The 18338-nt window shown below is 31.9% G+C and overlaps 1 protein-coding gene across 1 annotated transcript in view; it reads left to right on the top strand.

The window, feature by feature from the left end:
* The window catches only part of LOC133200987 (ankyrin repeat and MYND domain-containing protein 1-like), a 64874-nt gene that overhangs the window by 33281 nt on the left and 13255 nt on the right, over positions 1-18338 (top strand). The window contains exons 9-15 of the mRNA XM_061336794.1: positions 1070-1171; positions 1671-1778; positions 4596-4730; positions 4845-4952; positions 5548-5713; positions 9059-9248; positions 17717-17871. Of these exons, the coding sequence (XP_061192778.1) occupies positions 1070-1171; positions 1671-1778; positions 4596-4730; positions 4845-4952; positions 5548-5713; positions 9059-9248; positions 17717-17871 (964 nt within the window). The remainder of the gene's footprint in view (positions 1-1069; positions 1172-1670; positions 1779-4595; positions 4731-4844; positions 4953-5547; positions 5714-9058; positions 9249-17716; positions 17872-18338) is intronic.

Here is an 18338-nt window from a genome sequence, read left to right as displayed (position 1 = left end):
TAGATTTGCTAAATATGACAAATTGAGCTTGAAACAATGAGACTTTATTTAGCTGTTACATAATAGATGGGCTTCATCAATTTCAGACCAAAGAAGGAAGGTACATTTCTGTTTTACTGTTGCTTTACAAATGAACCTTAAGTGAGGCATTCATGTCCTATGGAAATATTTCTAGTTCTTCAATTATGTTAATTAAGGAATAAATTTAATAGCTACCCAAGTTATGCTGGTATAACCTGGGTTGGGACAGTTAACGCTTTATAAACCATGAAGCGGTTTATAAAAAAGCGTTAACTGTTCCAACCCAGGTTATACCAGTATAACTTGGGTAGCTATTAGATTCATTCCTTATAATTTAATTTTCCATCATTAGGTGTAAAAAATAAGACAATATCTCCTTCAAAAATGCCTACAAATTGTACATATTTTAAATGTAACGTCAAGCGGATTGATACATTTTTGACGTAAGTCATTGTGATGTAGGCAACCCAGGTTATACAATTTATTCTAATTTTTTTTATCCAATCACGATTTACAACCAAAATTAAATTATTATCCCATATGAACGCTTCCGTCTCAATTTTGACAATAGCAAATTAAATAAATTTTGACCACAGTATCTTGAAAGAAAATGTCATCTGTCTGATACGTTTTGATCTTGACTGCTTAGATGATAGCAAGTAAAATAACCACACACTATAAAATTAATGAACATTCAATTTGGAAAACAGGGGGCATACAACTGTTCTGCAATTACAAATTTAATATGAGTTAACCCCCTTTAAAGACAAATTGAAACATGGGGGCTTGAAGAATAAGATGCAAAAGTACATTTTCTAAAAGTTATCCCCCTTTTATAAATAAAACATACAAAACCTTAAAACTTGGGGGATGAGGTACAAAACTTTGACTAAAATTTGTAACATTATTGATTAAACCTTGATAATTAAGCATAAAGTACAAGTGTTTATGTATTTTGAGATATAATGCAAAAAGTGATGAATTTGATATTCTGGGACAGAATGTAATAAATATTGATCATAATTCAGATCAGAGGTTGGTTTTACAGGAGGAAGAATGGTCTAAGGATGTAATACTACCAGAGAGTCAGGAATTGTTAGGGGGACGGACACCTTTACAGATTGCATGTGCCAGAGATGACAATTATAAGGTATGATTTATATAGAAATTTATGCTCTTTATACCTGGTCTTTGTCAGATTGTATTGTAACTGGTATGGGTATGTTTAACCATCTGGATGTTTATCTTTTAGTTTTTCCATATCTGTGTCATATCTTTCACAGTATGAGGCGTAGGACTGTCAATTCTTCTCAGTTGATGGAGGAGGGGGGAAGTATGTCATAACCCAAAAATAGGCTGTAGTGACTTCATTTTGAAATTTCATGGCCATATATACTCAGATCATGATCCGGTTCATATCTATCTATCTATGTTAGATTGTTTGATCTTGATTAAGAATTTGTCAAGGTTGTATTTTTAACATAGGGAGGGAATAAAGATATATTGTGTAACAAAATTCTAGAAGTCCTGTAAAATTAGAAATATGGTCATTGTATTCTTGACTTGACCGGACTTAAGATTTTGCTAAAAATCATTATTGATTGTTTAATGACACTGTCAAAAATGCCCTTTTTTTTTATTGTTGACAGAATGCATGCCGAGTTGTCCATCTGCTTTTGGATCACAAAGCTAATCCAAACCTTTTATGTAATGGTTTTTCTGCACTGGCCCTGTCCATTGCTAGTGGTAATGACCTGGTAAGTCATACCCAAATTATGCATTTTGAATATCCTCGCTGTAAACAGTTTGTATTATTAGCTCACCAAGTGAGTTTTTCTTATCACCTGTCTGTCTGTTAACTTTATTGTTTTTTGGTCAGCTGAGTCACATTGATGACCATGCAGCTGCAATCTGTTTTTGTCCATCGATGTGTACCGTGTCTTTTGCATTGTGTGTAGTGTACATGTCATGCGTAAAGTTTTGAACATGGGATCAGTTGAAATAAATGTAATACTATACTGACTAGTATTAAAAACAAGTTGAAAGAGTTGGCACCTAAAAGAATTGGCCTGTCTCCACAAACATTTGCATTGGCACTTACCTAGCACCTGAATTTTAGATATCGTTTTGAAGACTGAGTGTAATAATGAACACAGGGCTCTAATTGGCGACTAATTTAGTCGCCATGGCTCCTAAAAATTTTTATTTGCGCCTAAAATTTTTCCATGTCACCAAATTGGTGACCATTTTAAATTAATTAAATATGTGATCATCAAATTCCAGAAGTTTTAACATTTTTAACAATTTTTATTTTTCTGAAGAAGGGAAAAGAAATTTAAAAGAAGAGGGAATTATTTTTAGCAATGGACATGTCATGTTTTCTTAGTCACCTTTTTGTTCTTTAGTTAGAACCTGGTAAGTCATACCTTTCACGTCGATTTCACGTCGCGTCAGTACTCACAGAGGTCAGGTAGACTAGATAAGACAATAACTGCCCCAGATAATTGTTGGCTTCAGAAAATCGATAATTAGACGGACCAGTGAAGTGGTTATTTAAATGTTTGCCAATTAAATTCTCACTCATTAGAGATATCGTCTACATATAAGTGATAGTTCGTTCTTGTACAGACAAGAATGTTAAACGTGTAAACAATTCTCAATATAATCATAGTTTTAAAGAATATTTCATTCAAACCAAGTTTCTTAAAAATAAATGATCGATTTAAATTTTTTTGAATATCAGAGTTTTACATGCATGCTTAAGTTAAAGATTGCATTTAATTGACTTATATTTTTTGATAATTATTTTTCTTTATAATTTTTAAAAAAGATTTATATTAATTACATGTGGTAAGTTAAAAGATGGGGGAGAGGTGTTCAATCAAATATAAATATTTGAAAAGCAAAATCAGTCTTCTTGTTTCTTGTTTTACAATTCTACATTGAACATTAACAAGTTAATGTATCTCCTGCATATTATCATTCCAAACATTTTGGGGGGGAGGGGAGATACTCTTGTCACAACCACTTTCAAAAGAAGAGGGGGCACTAGACACTCTCTACCCATGAGTGCCCCGTCATGGGTCCCTATATATTGATTACAGCTAGTACTATTAACTTTTAAAGTTGGTGCCTAAAAAAATCATCTTGCGACTAAAAATTTGCAATGGCAACTAAATTTTTTTGATAAGGCATCAGACGGCGCCTAAATTTTAGAGGTCACTTAGAGAGGCCTGTAACAAGAAGAGTGTGTCCTTAGAATAAAGAACTTGGCCCTCAGTTTGGAGCTTGTTGATCATCTGTTGAAGTGTTGACCAATATATTGGTTCTTTTTTAATGCTCCTGCCATGAAATGGCCAGGGCATACACATGCAGCATTACCCCTTACCGCCAGTCATTCTCTCATTCCATTATAGTTAGTTTTCCAGACTTTTTATGCTATGCTCATAGATAATGAGCTGATTTTTGGTATGTATCTTGATATTGATGTCTTACAGAATAAGTTCAATTTTCCCTCTGATTGAATCATTTTAACAAAAGTTATGGCCCTATAGACTTGAATTTTCCAAAAAAAAAAATTATGTTTTTGTAGATAATGATATTTGGTTTGTCTCTTTATATTGATGACTGACAAATCATATACGAGATTTGCATTGATTAATTCATTTTTACTGAAAAAAGTGACCCTTTGAAATTTTAATCCTCACTGTTTTTAGGTCTACTGGTCTGTTCTGTTTGTCTGTAAACAATTTTTCAAAATGCTACTTGTCCTACAGTTGTGGTCCGATATCATAAATCTTTGGATGGATTTTTCGATTTGGATGAACAGCATTGCCATGGGTACTTATTATAAAAAATTCTGTCAAATTCTTTCAAAAAGCTACTTTTCCTACAGTTTTGATCCAATTCTAATAAAATCTTCAACACAAGTAGACTATATAGAGGATATTCAATGTTTTGTTACTTAAAATAGACATTCAAAGAATTTCTTTCAAAATGCTACTCCTTCTAGTTTTGGTCCATTTCAGTAAGACTTGGCTAGGTACACAAGTAGACTTCACTAAGACACATAATCCTGTATATTGGTTTTTGATTTTTACAAACAGTGTTATAATGGTAACTAATAATAGAAATTTCAGTGAATTCTTTCAAAAGGCTATTTCTTCTACAGTATATGTCTGATTGCAATTAAACTTGACACAAACGAGACTAAACCAAGCAAGGATCATTATGTTATTTATTGCTGTTGCCATACTTTCAAGTCCAAGTGCTACTTTTTCTCTACCTTTGTTAAGTAAAAATCAGTAGAGCTACAGTCTAGTTAGAGACCTTGAGTAGGTTTTTTTCACTGCTTTATTCGTAAGTGATCACCATTTTATGCAGCATTATATGATATGTTGTGGTATAGAAAACTGATTCAAGAAATTAAAAGCAGCAATATGGTATTTCATTTTTGTCGGTCTCCATCCATTGTTATTTTCACACTCTTAAACTTTCACATATTTAAAACTTGCATAACAGCAGAGGCATTTGTGTCATATTGACACATCTAGTTTCATATTTTCTTGTTCCAGGCTATTGATGAACTTTTAGCTTACTACTGTGACCCGAGTTTGGCTCTGACACATGGAGTGGGAAGTGCTTTATGTGCTGCAACATCTACAGAGTATGAATACAGGCGTAAAAATATAAATCAAAGACTTCATCTTGTAAGTATAATGTAGAATTTATTGTGAAATGTATTGAGATGTATTGAAATGTATTTAGAATGCTAGCCTGTTATGTGTACTGCAGTATGGTTTTATTTATGTTTATTTTTTAAGATTGATAAATTAGTGAAGGCTGGAGCCAACATTTTGTCCCCTATTCCTATAGGACCCAAGAGAATAATAGGAACTGCTGTGGATTATGCTTACTACATGTTTAATCAGGTGAGATGGAGAAATTATCTAGAGATCAGAAGTGCAATAGAGCATGACAGCAAGTCTCACAATTTTACTCTCTACCCCTGATTACAATGTATTTTAGCTCTAATTGTGCTGCGCATCCAACAAGGTTAAAAACCAAGAGGGGGCACTATAATTATTCTGTCCCTGCAGTCTTACTATCCTGGAATGTTTGTTTTCTTTGTAGGCATATGTATGAACTATAATGATATAATACTAGTATACATATAAAATATAAATAGCCGACCACTCCTAGATTTATTTATACTCTTAATGGTGCTATAGCAGGTGACACATGCCATCCATGGAACACTACCAATTTTTAAAAAATTCATGTTACTTCATACATCTGTATTTTATATTGGAATGCTTTAATTCATGAGTTGTACAGTAATTATGATTTTGCATGTGTAATAAGAGCATGGATGATGATTTTTATTTTTTTTCTACTACATGTACTATGCTGCAAGCAAGAATCTTTAATATTTAATATTGTTCTGTATCTTTATTTCTTTTAAATTTATTTTATGCAATTTATACTGGTATGCAATAAACTTATTTATGTGCACTTCACATATAGGATCGTCGTATTTCGCACATGCCGTTTCACGCTCTCTCACACAGTGAGCGGGCCACATATCAGGCAAGGAAAAAATTACTGGAGCATATTGGTAACATTTTAAGAACTAAGGCTGTTGAGCGAGAGAAAATGCGCATGGATGAAGAAGTCAGTTCAGGAAGAAGAAGTAAGAATGTTTTTGTGAAAATCAAGTGTCTTAAGATTTCTCACTTTATAAAGGTTGATAGCTTATGAATCTTATTAGTATTTGTTGCTTTATTTCATTGTCAACTTTTTTTAATGATAATAACATTCAGCATTGGTCCATTTTCAGTTCTGTAGAATAAAACATTTTATATATTACTACTTATATTTAAGGATGACCATAATAATACAAAACTTTTTAAGTTTACATGGTATTAGGATATGCAACAATCAGATTTATAGACAAGTTTTCATTATTCACTTTTATTATTTTATAATGATATAATTAGAGTTGGTGCTGGGATTCATTTTTGACAAGTTACACTGAACTATTTCTAAATTGTATATATTAAGGCCTTAAAAAATTAATAACTTGGTTTTCAGGCCCGCCATGATCTCATTTAACAATGCGTTTTACCCATTGTTATCTTCAATTGAATAAAATAAAATTTCTGTCCTGCACTCATACAGGGCAAAAAAATGAAAATTTGATTTCTAACTCAATGTTGAAGCATTGTTGATTAAAAGTTGCTGGTTTTTGAAATTAAAAAAAAAAATTTAAAAATCCAGCATCTGTTTTTTATGAGGTAAAAAGGGGAAAAAAAAGCTTCCTTCTCAGATTTGTTTTTGACAAAACTGGCCTAAGAACCAAATTATTAATTTTTTTAGGCCTTATTATGGATGGTAAAGATCACAATAGGACTATATACACTGAAAGAAAAAAGAAACACATTTCTAAATATATTAGCCAGGTTAGCAATTATTACTCTGCAAAACAATGATAGCTAAATACAATCAGATGTAATAAAGTATAACTCACTTCAGAGGAATTGTAATATAAGGACGTCTTAGTTATAAGGAACTTAAATCTGTAAGAGGTTCATACATACATGTAAAAGATTGAACGTCCTTTACCAAAGGAATATTGTTGATGTCATATTTTCCACCATCCATACTGTGTAGTTGATTTATTAAGGGTCTGTTTTCATCCATTGTAATGTGATGTGCATTGTGCTTCCTTTCTTAGTCATAATTTTTTGAACATTTTCAGCTTCTTTTCTTGAACCACAGAACCAATTTCAACCAATTTTGGCATATAGCATCAATGGGTGAAGGGGTAAAAAAAAAATCAAAATTAATGCTATCTTTAAAAACCTTCTTTACTCCTAGGCATCAAGCAGTCAAACTGTTGGAGTGATTGTAATAAGCATTAACTCTCTACCAAAGTTATGAATTTCATGGCCTCAGAGTCTGAGTTTCTGGAGTTATGATCATATAGTGAAAAGGGTTGTGAGTTCTGGTTGGGGAGGGACTCTATTGATTATACAGTAAAACTTGTCTAATCTGGCCACCATTGGTTCCAAACAAATTGGCTGGATTAGACAACATACCTTATTAGACAACATTTTAAACAATTGAAATTACTGAAAGGGACTTAAAGTATACATCCTATTAGACAAGATTTTGGAATACACAACATCCAGATTAAACAAGTTTCACTGTACATTGAAAATGCATTATTTCTTTGAAAATCTCCTTCTCTCCAGCTGAGTATTTAGCAAACATACTAAGTACTTAGTTATGATGAGCAAGGGTGCCTCTTCCAAAATTGTGAATTTCCTTTGCCCCTGGGTCAGGGACTCTGGTGTGAGGGTGGGGTTCTATTGATTATATAGTGAAAATACATTATTTCTTTGCTCCTGGACATCTAGGAGGTAAACAGAGTACAAAGTTGTAATGAGCAAGTGTACTTTTACCGAAGAGCTATATGTGGTATATGCACGTTTTTGCCCCCACAAAAGTCAAATTATGAAAAAACCTTGAAATGTACTTAATTATATATATTGTCTGAAAAACCTGAATAAACAAAAAATATTACAGATTTGAAGTAGGATATTGGTAATTTTTGTTTCTCTGACATAACAAACTATTTGGATTTTGTGTCATTTTTCAGAAAGAGGACAAAATGGACAAAATTTGTTCAACTTTTACCGTATTATTCATAGAGGGCAGATTTGCTCCACAACATAATTCACATATTTCATTGATATTATCATTCTACACATTATATCAAAACATTGAGTCAGAACAGACATGCGCTTGGTGACTTTTACTCAAAATATCGATGTAATACACCTTTTTCTCTATAAATCACGGAAATTTTGAATATACATCATACGTCATTTTCCAAAAGCCATATCTAATGTATGACGTCATGACTGATGAATATTTTTTTTCATGTTTTGAAGTCTGCAGATAACCCCCCCCCCTCCCCCCCTCCGCCAAGTTTTAAACATAATTATATATTTCTCTGCAAAGTTTGATTTTGGGGGCAAATATTGGTCATTACAGAATATAGTGTTTTGTTAAATTCTGGACCACTGGGTCAAGTTTTCTAATGCTGGGCAGGGCTCTATTAATTTGTATTCTACTGAGAGAAGTTATTGCACTTTACTATTCACCTATGATAATTAATCACTGTTATGTAATATAATTAAAATGTCAATTGCATGAGAGAATTATACAAGAATTTTTATAATATATCATGCAAAAGTACTTTCATAATATTTAATGGTCAATAATAGATAAATAAAATTGAGACAAAAATACCTTATCTTTAGTACATTTAATGTTCCTAAAAGACCAAGAGAGGCCTATGTGAGTGGGAATAAGATGGGTTTGCTCAAGCACTATTGTTTTGTTTAGGCAGCCTGGTGATAGTGACAAATGGGTGCAAGTACAGGCAAGTAAATAGGATGGCTGTAAAATTTAAAATTTTGCTGCTTTAAAATTTATTACTGAATACTAGACTATTTTGTTGATCCCTGATCATCCTATTTCTTACTTTTGGCCAGCATAGCTTCATCTATCAGTTTATTTTATTCTTCTATGGATCCTTTACAGTGTTGTATTATACTCAGGTGACTGTTAAGGCCTTTGGGCCTCTTATATGAAAATGCAACTAACATACGAGTTCATGTCAAATCACAGTTTAGATGTGGTGGATCTTAAGAAAGAATGAATCTAAAAATGCAACTAAGTATACAACTGAGCTCAACCAAACAGTCGTACCATCAAACACCAAACAGTCATACCATCAAACATATTATGTTTCTTTTTTTCTTCGAGTATACATTGAATATAGATAGAATTTCATGTATTTCAAAGTTTAATGACAATTTAACATTTAATATTTTACTTTAGATATCTGAATTCATTCAAAAGTACTATGAAAATGTATTTTAACCAATTAAAACTTTATCTATTACTTTTATTGATTCTGGTATAGTTGATCATAATATGGAGCTTTTTCATTGGCTGATTATAGGTAGAAGTCCTAGCCCAGGGTTTGTCTATATTGGAGCAGGTGCCCCTCTACCACCTGATGCTAAAATTCCAAAGTCTCTCAAGAGAGTTGACACAGGGGAAGGGGAAATGTCTAAGGTCACCTTTGAGTCCAAGAATCCCATTGTGGGACGAGGTTATCCAGAACGGGAACCAGCAAATTTACCAGCCAGGTAATATTACTCTCAAAGAGATGCTGTTTCCCATGTATTGATATTGTATGTTCTATGGAAAGCACATTGATTTAGAGATCCCTTTCCGCAATGCACGAACCCTTTATCAAGTCTAGGTGGCCTCTGTTTTTAGAGGATAGGCAAATTTGATATGGCCTTCAAACACTTTACCTTGTATGGAAATTTGCAATGCATTATGGGTGAAATTTTCCTCTGATTCTGAGAATACAGGTACTTGTGCCTACTTTTAGTGGAAGAGTGCAAGCTATGTAGTGCACATATTAATGAAAGCTCAAACATTAATCTTGTATGTGACATTTTGACATTCTTATAATGTCTAGATCTCATGTAATTTATTTTCAAAGTTGGCAATTTTTGCACTAATTTATTACTATGTTTAATTTTTGCTTTATAAATTCTTTTTTCCTTACAAAAAGAAAAAAAATGTTACTTTTGATTTTTTCCTGTAATTTCATGGTAGCCTAATGGTAGGGCATTTGCTCCATGATCGGTAGGCCTGGGTTTGAGTCTCGTTTGCCAAGATATATACATGTATATATATATATATATACAATATTACACAAATATTGTAATATTGATATAATACCTGCATTTATCCAGCAGTTTTCCAGCATTACATGTGGTTATCTCTCTTATTTGTTTTGTAAGGTCTTATCTGTTATTTGAGAAAACAGCATACAGTTTTAAAAATGCAAGAGTTTCTGTTCTTTGGTTGGTTAAGAGTTTACTGACCTTTGTTTTGAAAGGTTCATCAGATGGCAATGCTGACAATTTCAGATGAATTCCATCCTCCAAAAACAGAGACCACCTGGACCTGTTTATATCTAGATTGCACAGATTAAAGAAATTTCAAACATTATATATCATTTAGCAAACAAATTGTGAGGAAATGGGGGTATATGAAAATCATCATGTATCTGTATCTTTTTTGTTCATCCCATTTCAATTCAAAGCTTTAGTTTTAGATGGAAAAACATCAGAAGCTCACACTTGGCAAAAGGTTACCTATGACTTAAGAGTTTGCATTGATCCTGACATAAATCATTAAAAAGGTCAAGGTTATAAGGATCTAGAGTTTTAAAATAATTACAAGATCTTGTCAAGCAAAAATTTTGTTAAATGGGCAAAGGGGATGCCGATGATATTCTGTTCCTTGATCCAGATCCAAGGTAATTTGGACAAGATAAAAATCATGAGATCTTTGGCAGGGTCAAAACTTTGCAATGTGGAGATTGTAAATGCTCTTGATTGTTGCATTCATTGCCCAGTACATAAATGAAGTCATCTACAGGGATGAATTCTTGCCCAAACCGTAACTTTGCAACGTAGAAGCTCCAAATTGACATGAAGTTTCCTCTTGGCCCTTTTTTACATCATGAACCTGAATCACTAAATGGAAGCATCATTTAACAAGGTCAAATTAAGTCAAGATTCTAATTTTTAAAATTCTTGTCAGGGCTTTAAATAACTTGTTAATGTGGAACCTAGTTATTAAGTTAGACAACTAGGGTTTCTCATGACCTGTATAAACCTACAGTGTAAGGTTGTGTCATATTGAGCAATATTAGATCATTAGAAAGAGATACTAAGGTTAGAAGATTTTGAGTTACTTTTCTGGGCTACATCGCATTGTAATATTAGAATAATAAATGAACATAGTAAACAAAGAGGCTGCTGATGAACAGAGGATTTGAACCAGCTGCAAGATTGTCAAGTCCACATGTTGTACATTGTATTTCTTAATATGTTTTGTTTTATGTTTTGTCTGAATGTGTATTTGAAATTGTGCTCAATTATATGAGTGAAAGAACAAGGTTCACTTAGGGCTTTTTTTGGCCCTGTGAATTTCTGAAAAACTGAAACTGCTTAGCTTTAGTTGACAATGCATTAAATTTCATTTAGACATTAGGTGATTGCGAATCTACCAAAAATGACGTAATTTTCTGGCTAGTCAATGCATTATGACGTCATGAAATGCGTCATTTTCCCCATATCCTGAACATTTCTACAAAAACAGCCAATTTTTAAAGCTATTTTTCGATATTTAATATAGAGCGCAATCTCTGATCTAAAATATGCAATTATTTACTGATAGAACCGTTTCTGAGGATTACAAAACATGTTTTATTTTTTAGATCAGAGGGTGCGCTCATATTATTTTTCTTCTCTGAAAGTACTTAAATATACCTCTTTTCCTTAAAATTCAAGAACATTGCAATTCCATAAAGCTTGTTTTCGAAGACCTTGACTTTAAGGAGAAAAAATTTAATAGGAAATGAAAGCACCAAGTCTCTACTTTATCTTGATGTTTAAAATGGAACATAAGGTGTTAGTCAATAAATTGGTATATCTACAGGGCCATTTTGTGCATAAAGTAAACCTAGCTCTTTCCATATTCCCAAGTACACATGAATATTTGCACATTAGTTTAACACTCAGCTTTGCATTCACATGCCAGCCTTTTTCATGTGGAGGAAATTGATGTGGTACGCTTCAGTGCTTCTGCAAAAAGAAAGGCAGCCTCAAAAAATCAGCTCATGTCAAAAAATAAATTCCTAGTCAGGTTTGAAGCCACAAATATGCTATCACAGCTAGGTTTCTGTCTTAGCCAGACATATTGAATTTGAAGTCATCCTGAACCATATACTAGCTGTGTGAGAAAGGGCTAGGTGTTATTATCAGTTTATTGAATTGATGTTTCTCATTGAAATTATATTAATACTTGACTTCCTTTTACTCAATATGTCTGGTTACAACAGGAAATAGGATTAGATTTGACTTCAAAGTCATCCACTTTCTCTAAAGTCTTTGCACCCAAGTTGTGGGTGTATAGGGAAAATATGGAACAAACTTTCTTTTAGTGTGATCTGTAGACAATAGATTTCTCTTGGTAGTGGTATATATATATTCATTTTATTTTCAAGCACACTCATGAACTTTTATAGATTTAAGTCTCTGCTTGTCCTAGCCCAGGGATCTAGATGGGCAATAAATTCAAATTAAAAGGAAGGTTTCAGTTATCTATACACATACTCACCAATCCCCTATCCTTACTACTCACCAAGTTATTAACTAGTGGGAAGGAGAAATTTCAGACATTTGTGCAATTGTTACGTCATATTCAAAAAGTGGTGTAAGTTAAATGTGGATCCTTAAAAACACCACAAAAATTCTTTTGGATAATTTCAAATCTCAAAATTTTTCAAACATCAGTAGCACCAAAACATGACTTCTCTGTGCTTTATACAATCATTCAGCATGATAAATTAAAGAATTTCAAAACTTGTCCGTTACATTCCTGAGTTATTTTCTACTTTCTTTCTTTTCATATTATCTCCCTTTGCTAAACAAAGCAGATAGTCTGCATGACAACAATGCAGTTACAGGAAAGAAGGAAAGAACTTATTGTACATATGTTAAATGTTTGTCTTTGAGATAACTGGTATGAACAATAGAACTGTGAAGAAATGTTTTTATGCTACCAAAGAATTGCTGTTAATTTCTCAATTCTTATGAAACTAATGCTTTAGACACTGAGTGAGGACGGAATTCTTTCAATATTAAACAGTGGTCAACAGACTCTTCCAGATTTTACAGCCTGGTGTTATGCATGGTCAGATGTGATACATATATACATATAATTATACATGTTAGGTTTGAAATTCAGATGAAGAGATGCGAAAATGAAATCAAAAATTTCGGTGACCTAGAAAGAGTTGTCAAGGTAGTATTTGAGTAGCTTCCCTTTATATTTACAAACCTTAAGATATCAGCTTACCAGGCAAAATTCAAAGTACATACATACCCATTGGGATATAGCAAAAATTATAACGAAACTTGTGAGTTTTTTTGTGTGTTATTGTTAGAAGCAGCTGGTAATTTGAGAATGTTGTTTGTTATGTATTACTCCGCATCTGAAAATTTAGGTCATATATTTTCATGTTGGGCAATCATTCATTCTCATGTTAAATATCATCATTGAAAGAGAAATATTAAATGATAAGGAATAAATCTTATAATTTTTTTTTATCAATGTATTAAAGAAAATGTGTAGCGCATTGATGAAAAAGTTTTCTGTCCAAGTTCCTTTGATACTTCGATCAAAGAAAAAATTATAAGATTCATTTCTTAAATAAAAATGGAACCCATAAATCTTCATATCTTGTGATTGGTCATCCACAAAATTACTTTGTTAAAAATCACTCGGATTCTACATACAAGTACTCTGAAGTTGATGTTAAAAAGATGCTGGATTTCCTCATTGACAATATCAATGTAGTCTTTGGAGACCAGGTCTTCCAACAATCTGTTTGAATTCCAGTGAGCACTATTTGTGCTCCTTTATTAGCCAACCTGTTTTATATTCCTATAAGCAGAATTTATTCAAAAACTTATACATGAGAAGAAGAAAGCACTTGCTAAGGCCTTCAATTGGACATTTAGATATACTTACAATGATTTATCAATTAACACTTGTTAATTTCATTCATATGTCAACTCAATATATCCCAGCAAACCCGAAATAAAAGACACCAAAGGGTCTCCCACATCTGTTTCATATTTTATTAGATGTTTCATTGAATATAACAATAATGACTATCTAATTACTAAACTGTATGACAAAAAGGATGACTTCAGCTTTTCAATCGTCACCTTCTGTTATTTATGTTGTAATATTTGAACATCACCTGCATTTGGTGTTTAAGTCTCCCAACTGATTCAATATGTAAGAGCGTGCTCTGAGTACCATGAATTTTTCATAAAACAGAATTTTTCAACCAAGGCAAGCTATTGACATATAAGTTGAGGTCACAAGGATTTCAACTACCTGGTTTATAGTCAACAACCCTGTTTATACTTTTCCCGAATTCTTGTTTGTAAATATGACTTACCATTGGTCATTTTTTGTCTGACATGTTTCATACCATTTCTTAGGTCATTGTCTAAATTTGACTACAAAGTATTCCGTATTCCTGAACAATATATAGGGCACACAGTGGGTGTGACTGGTCAACAGGGAATGTTTACTTTTCCTCCTAGACACCAGTTCTGGTGTTTTTTCCCTGTTTGATATTTTACTGGATTTATGAGGTTGATCACTGTTTGTTATCATCACCTTTTTCATTTTATGTTTCTCAGGTGAGCCTCATGACTTTTTATCATTTTGAATAAATAGACAAATTTCATTAGTGTCTGGTTACAGTTAGCAGATATATTTCATATTACCTATTATTCCACTGATGAAGTGATTGTTTGTTTTGCTTTGGTTTTTTTTTTTTTTTTTTTTTTTTTTTTTTTTTTTTTTAACTTCTTGCATATATAGTGAATTAAATAGCTAGAATAAAGTTTGTCATAAATGCGATATGATTTAGTAGGAACTTAATGTAGTGTATACTTTCCTTCTTGATTTCAATAATAGAGTATATAAATTAGTTAAAGAGGGATTCTTCTCACTTATTGCTTATATTTAAAAATCAATGAAATTTTCACAGAATCAAGAAGACAATATCACTAAGTGATGGTATCAGTTAGATTAAATTTGACCATTTTATATTAGAGGCAAGGTCAGGTCAAGGTCAGTGCCTTTTCCCTGGACATTAAGAATAAAAAATTACTGTTGCCAATCATGCGATGCCTACTTCTATTTCAATGAATTAAATGTTTTCCTTTTTGCATAAAGAAATATTACCATATAGGGTCTATAAGATAATATTACCAAATTGACATAAATAATTTAACTAAAATGGATAGTGGCTAATCAGAATTTTCTCTTTTTTTCTTAAAATTTTAAGATATTTTAGTTATTTTCATATGCTTCCTATATTTAAATTTTTCTCATTTTCACATATGGTAAAGTTGTCACATAAAGATACAAAATGATATAAAAACAAAAAGTTTTGACCATTTACTAAGAGAGAAAAAACACTTTTTACGGATTTTTGGCTCAAATCTGAACTTAGATTGGAAGCTTTTAAAAGCTAACATAATTGTGGTTTGTTTGGAAAATCATATTTATTTGATATATTTTAAAACTTTAGTCCATTATTATTAATTTAACTTACATTTAAAAATTTTCTCCAAGTCTTTGATTGTGTAAAATTATAACTAAATTCATTGTTCTATAATTATTTTGGGAGGCAGAAAAGAAGATATTTTCATACGCCACCATTCTGCCAAAAATACAGTCCCTGCTAGATTTCAAACTCAGTTTACCATTTCTATTTAAAGTTGTACAATTGAGATGAGGAAAGAAAAATGTGGTCTTTTAAATCTCTTACATATAAATATATAAATCATATAAGCAAATAAACTTTGAATATTTCATCTAGTCAGAAACCAGACAAGAATCCCTCCTTAAATCTGAAGTGCATGGAGCCAGCAATGAGTTGAACTTAAATTTAACTGAGAATCAAGGCATTTTGTTTCAGCCTAGAATTTGTCCGACATGGTTCACTGACTTCACTTCAGAGCTCTTTTCACTGGAATCCTCTGCACGTAACTTTTCCTGTCTCTAACCTAACCTGAGTTTGTGTATTCACCCTCATCTGATCAACAGGGTCATGCTGTTATGAAAAATATAATAATTTTTAGTTTGACTTTCTTAACCCAGTAGTGAATTTTGTTTCTTGTTTTATATGAGGCATTGTCTAGTATTATTGAAGTATTTTCTGATATCTTATTTAAAAACATTGATTAGAAATAACGTTAACTAAAAAATAGCTTTTTAAGTAGAATCACTTTAAATAAAATAAAAATTGTTCAAGAAAAATAGAATTTTTTATGTCCCACCATGAATGTAAGTAACAGACCACTAATACATTTCACATTGACAACGTTTTCTCACATAGCTTCTTCTCTAATTTTCATTGAAGGATGGGGTACTTTTCAACTGAAAGTTGTCAAATTAATATCTCTCACTGGTTAAAAAATTGAGGAGGCAAGTCAATTCTCAAAAACATGAAAGTAAAAGTAGGATATTTCCAAAATTTAGGGTATGCTCACATCAAACAATTCAATCCTGTCCTTTCAAAGATATCTCTAAAATGAAAATGGTTTTAAAAGTGGAAATTTCTGTTCTTCAACACATATATTAGGCATCTTTAAGATAATTAAGATGACCTATTTATTTTACCATATATGGATGTGTACTGCTTGCAAGTTCAAGAACTATTCTGTTTTAGTGCACTACTTTCTTCCCCTACCAATTCTAAAAATTATTAAAGGTATGTACCAAATTATTAAAGGTATGTACCATATGGCCGGCCAATACTCGCGACTTTACGGTACAAAAAATAAAACAGAAAATCCAAGGATATGTTTAGGCCAAATAAAAAAATATGTGTGGTTCCGGTTACCCGACCTTCCCTATTTTATACCCCCGACCCTAAACTTTTTTTTTGGCAATTTTCATATTTTTTCCGGAATTTCCCCCGATTTCCATCAATGGCTCCAGTTTAAGTTTTAGTTTCAGCAATGAAGGCCTCCTTGCAAAACATAGTGCAAGTGTTTAATAGTGTTAAATCCAAAGCAAGCTAGCATGTAGGTGTCCCCTACCAATAATGACTAGTATATTATCACACCACATCTAAATGCCATTTGCAAATCAGTGATAGGTATTATTTAGAAAAAATTAAGAAAATCATTTTGTTTAAAAAAAAAAAAAAAAAAAAAAAAATCCCTACCTACCTACCCTAATTTTTTTTTAAGTGTAACCGGAACCACACATATTTTTTTGTTTGGCCTTATAAATGTGAAAAGTCTTAAAAGCTTCTTAAAAAATTCTGTTATGAATTTGTTTGTCCCTTATTTGTTCCAAAGAAAATAATATAGCAAATGTAGCCATTTTATGAGATTGATCCTTATATGAATCAACTTTACAGGAAAACATCGACTAAGCACTTTGCACTTCGTGCTCAGTGGATATGCTTTTCTGTGAAGTTTATACATGCATATCCATGGATTGACTTCATTCAGGGGCTATATTTGTCTGATATCAAGAATTTACATTTTTGATACTAAAAATTCTTTTTATAGACATCAGAATATACCTCAAAAATATTAAAATGGCACCTCATAGTAATTAATGACAAATCTCTCTACTGAGTGAGCAGTATAATTATGAAGTGTTTGTTTTTTTAATTATTAATTGTTCTGGTAATGTCATTGTATTTTTTATGTTTCATGTATTGTTTGCTAGTTTACTTTAATATTCTGAAAGTTTATATTAACTATACATGTATCACTTAGATTTAGTTTTTTCCTAACATTTTATAAGCTAAAGTATTTCCTAGAATCTTTAAAATCTAGGGGAAAGAAAATATTTCATGGTGATGTTTTTATACATACCCATAAATTTTTAAAATATAATTTTACATGCATTTTAAAATATATGTTGGATTGCACATATTTGCAATCTTTGAAATAATTATTTATTATTTTCATAATAGGAAGCCATTGTTCAAATACTGTTATGAATGTGGCCGCTCTGTAGGGGTTCGTTTATCTGCCTGTACCAGGTGTAAAGAAGTTTACTACTGTGGAAAATCATGTAAACTGGCAGCATGGAAAGCCAGACACAGTGAGGAGTGCATAAGGGTCGGAGGTCAGTATCAGAGGTCAAGCTCATGCACATTTAAAAGCAAATTCGATTGATGTTTATAAATATTCATTCCTTGAAAAATTAGATTTTTCTCTCAGTTGATATTGAGTTGTAATCCATTATGCCATATGATTTTAGAAAGGGACATATTATGCAAGTTGTATGATAGCTAGGTCACTGGCAACCTAAAATACAAGTTTTATGCATTGAAAAGAAAATGTTTGAACATAATCTTTTTGTAAAAACATTGATTTGCTGATAAGCAAGGTATTTATACAATTGAATGTATGTAAATATCTACTATAGCTCCTAGTAAAATGTATAAGAAAAATACTTGAAACCAGGTAAGTAATCAAGGCATTTTCCATTAATATATGTATGTACATGTATAGATATCTTCAAATAGGTTTGCTCATAAATATGAGGCATTGTTTTGGTATTTATAGCCATTAAGTGATATCGCGTAATCA

This window comes from Saccostrea echinata, unplaced genomic scaffold, assembly GCF_033153115.1.
Source record: "Saccostrea echinata isolate AGI-Se365-2 ecotype Australia unplaced genomic scaffold, CSIRO_AGI_Sech_v1 ptg000042l, whole genome shotgun sequence".
NCBI classification, from domain to species: Eukaryota; Metazoa; Mollusca; class Bivalvia; order Ostreida; family Ostreidae; genus Saccostrea; species Saccostrea echinata.
This window is presented reverse-complemented; position numbering and strand designations above follow the sequence as displayed.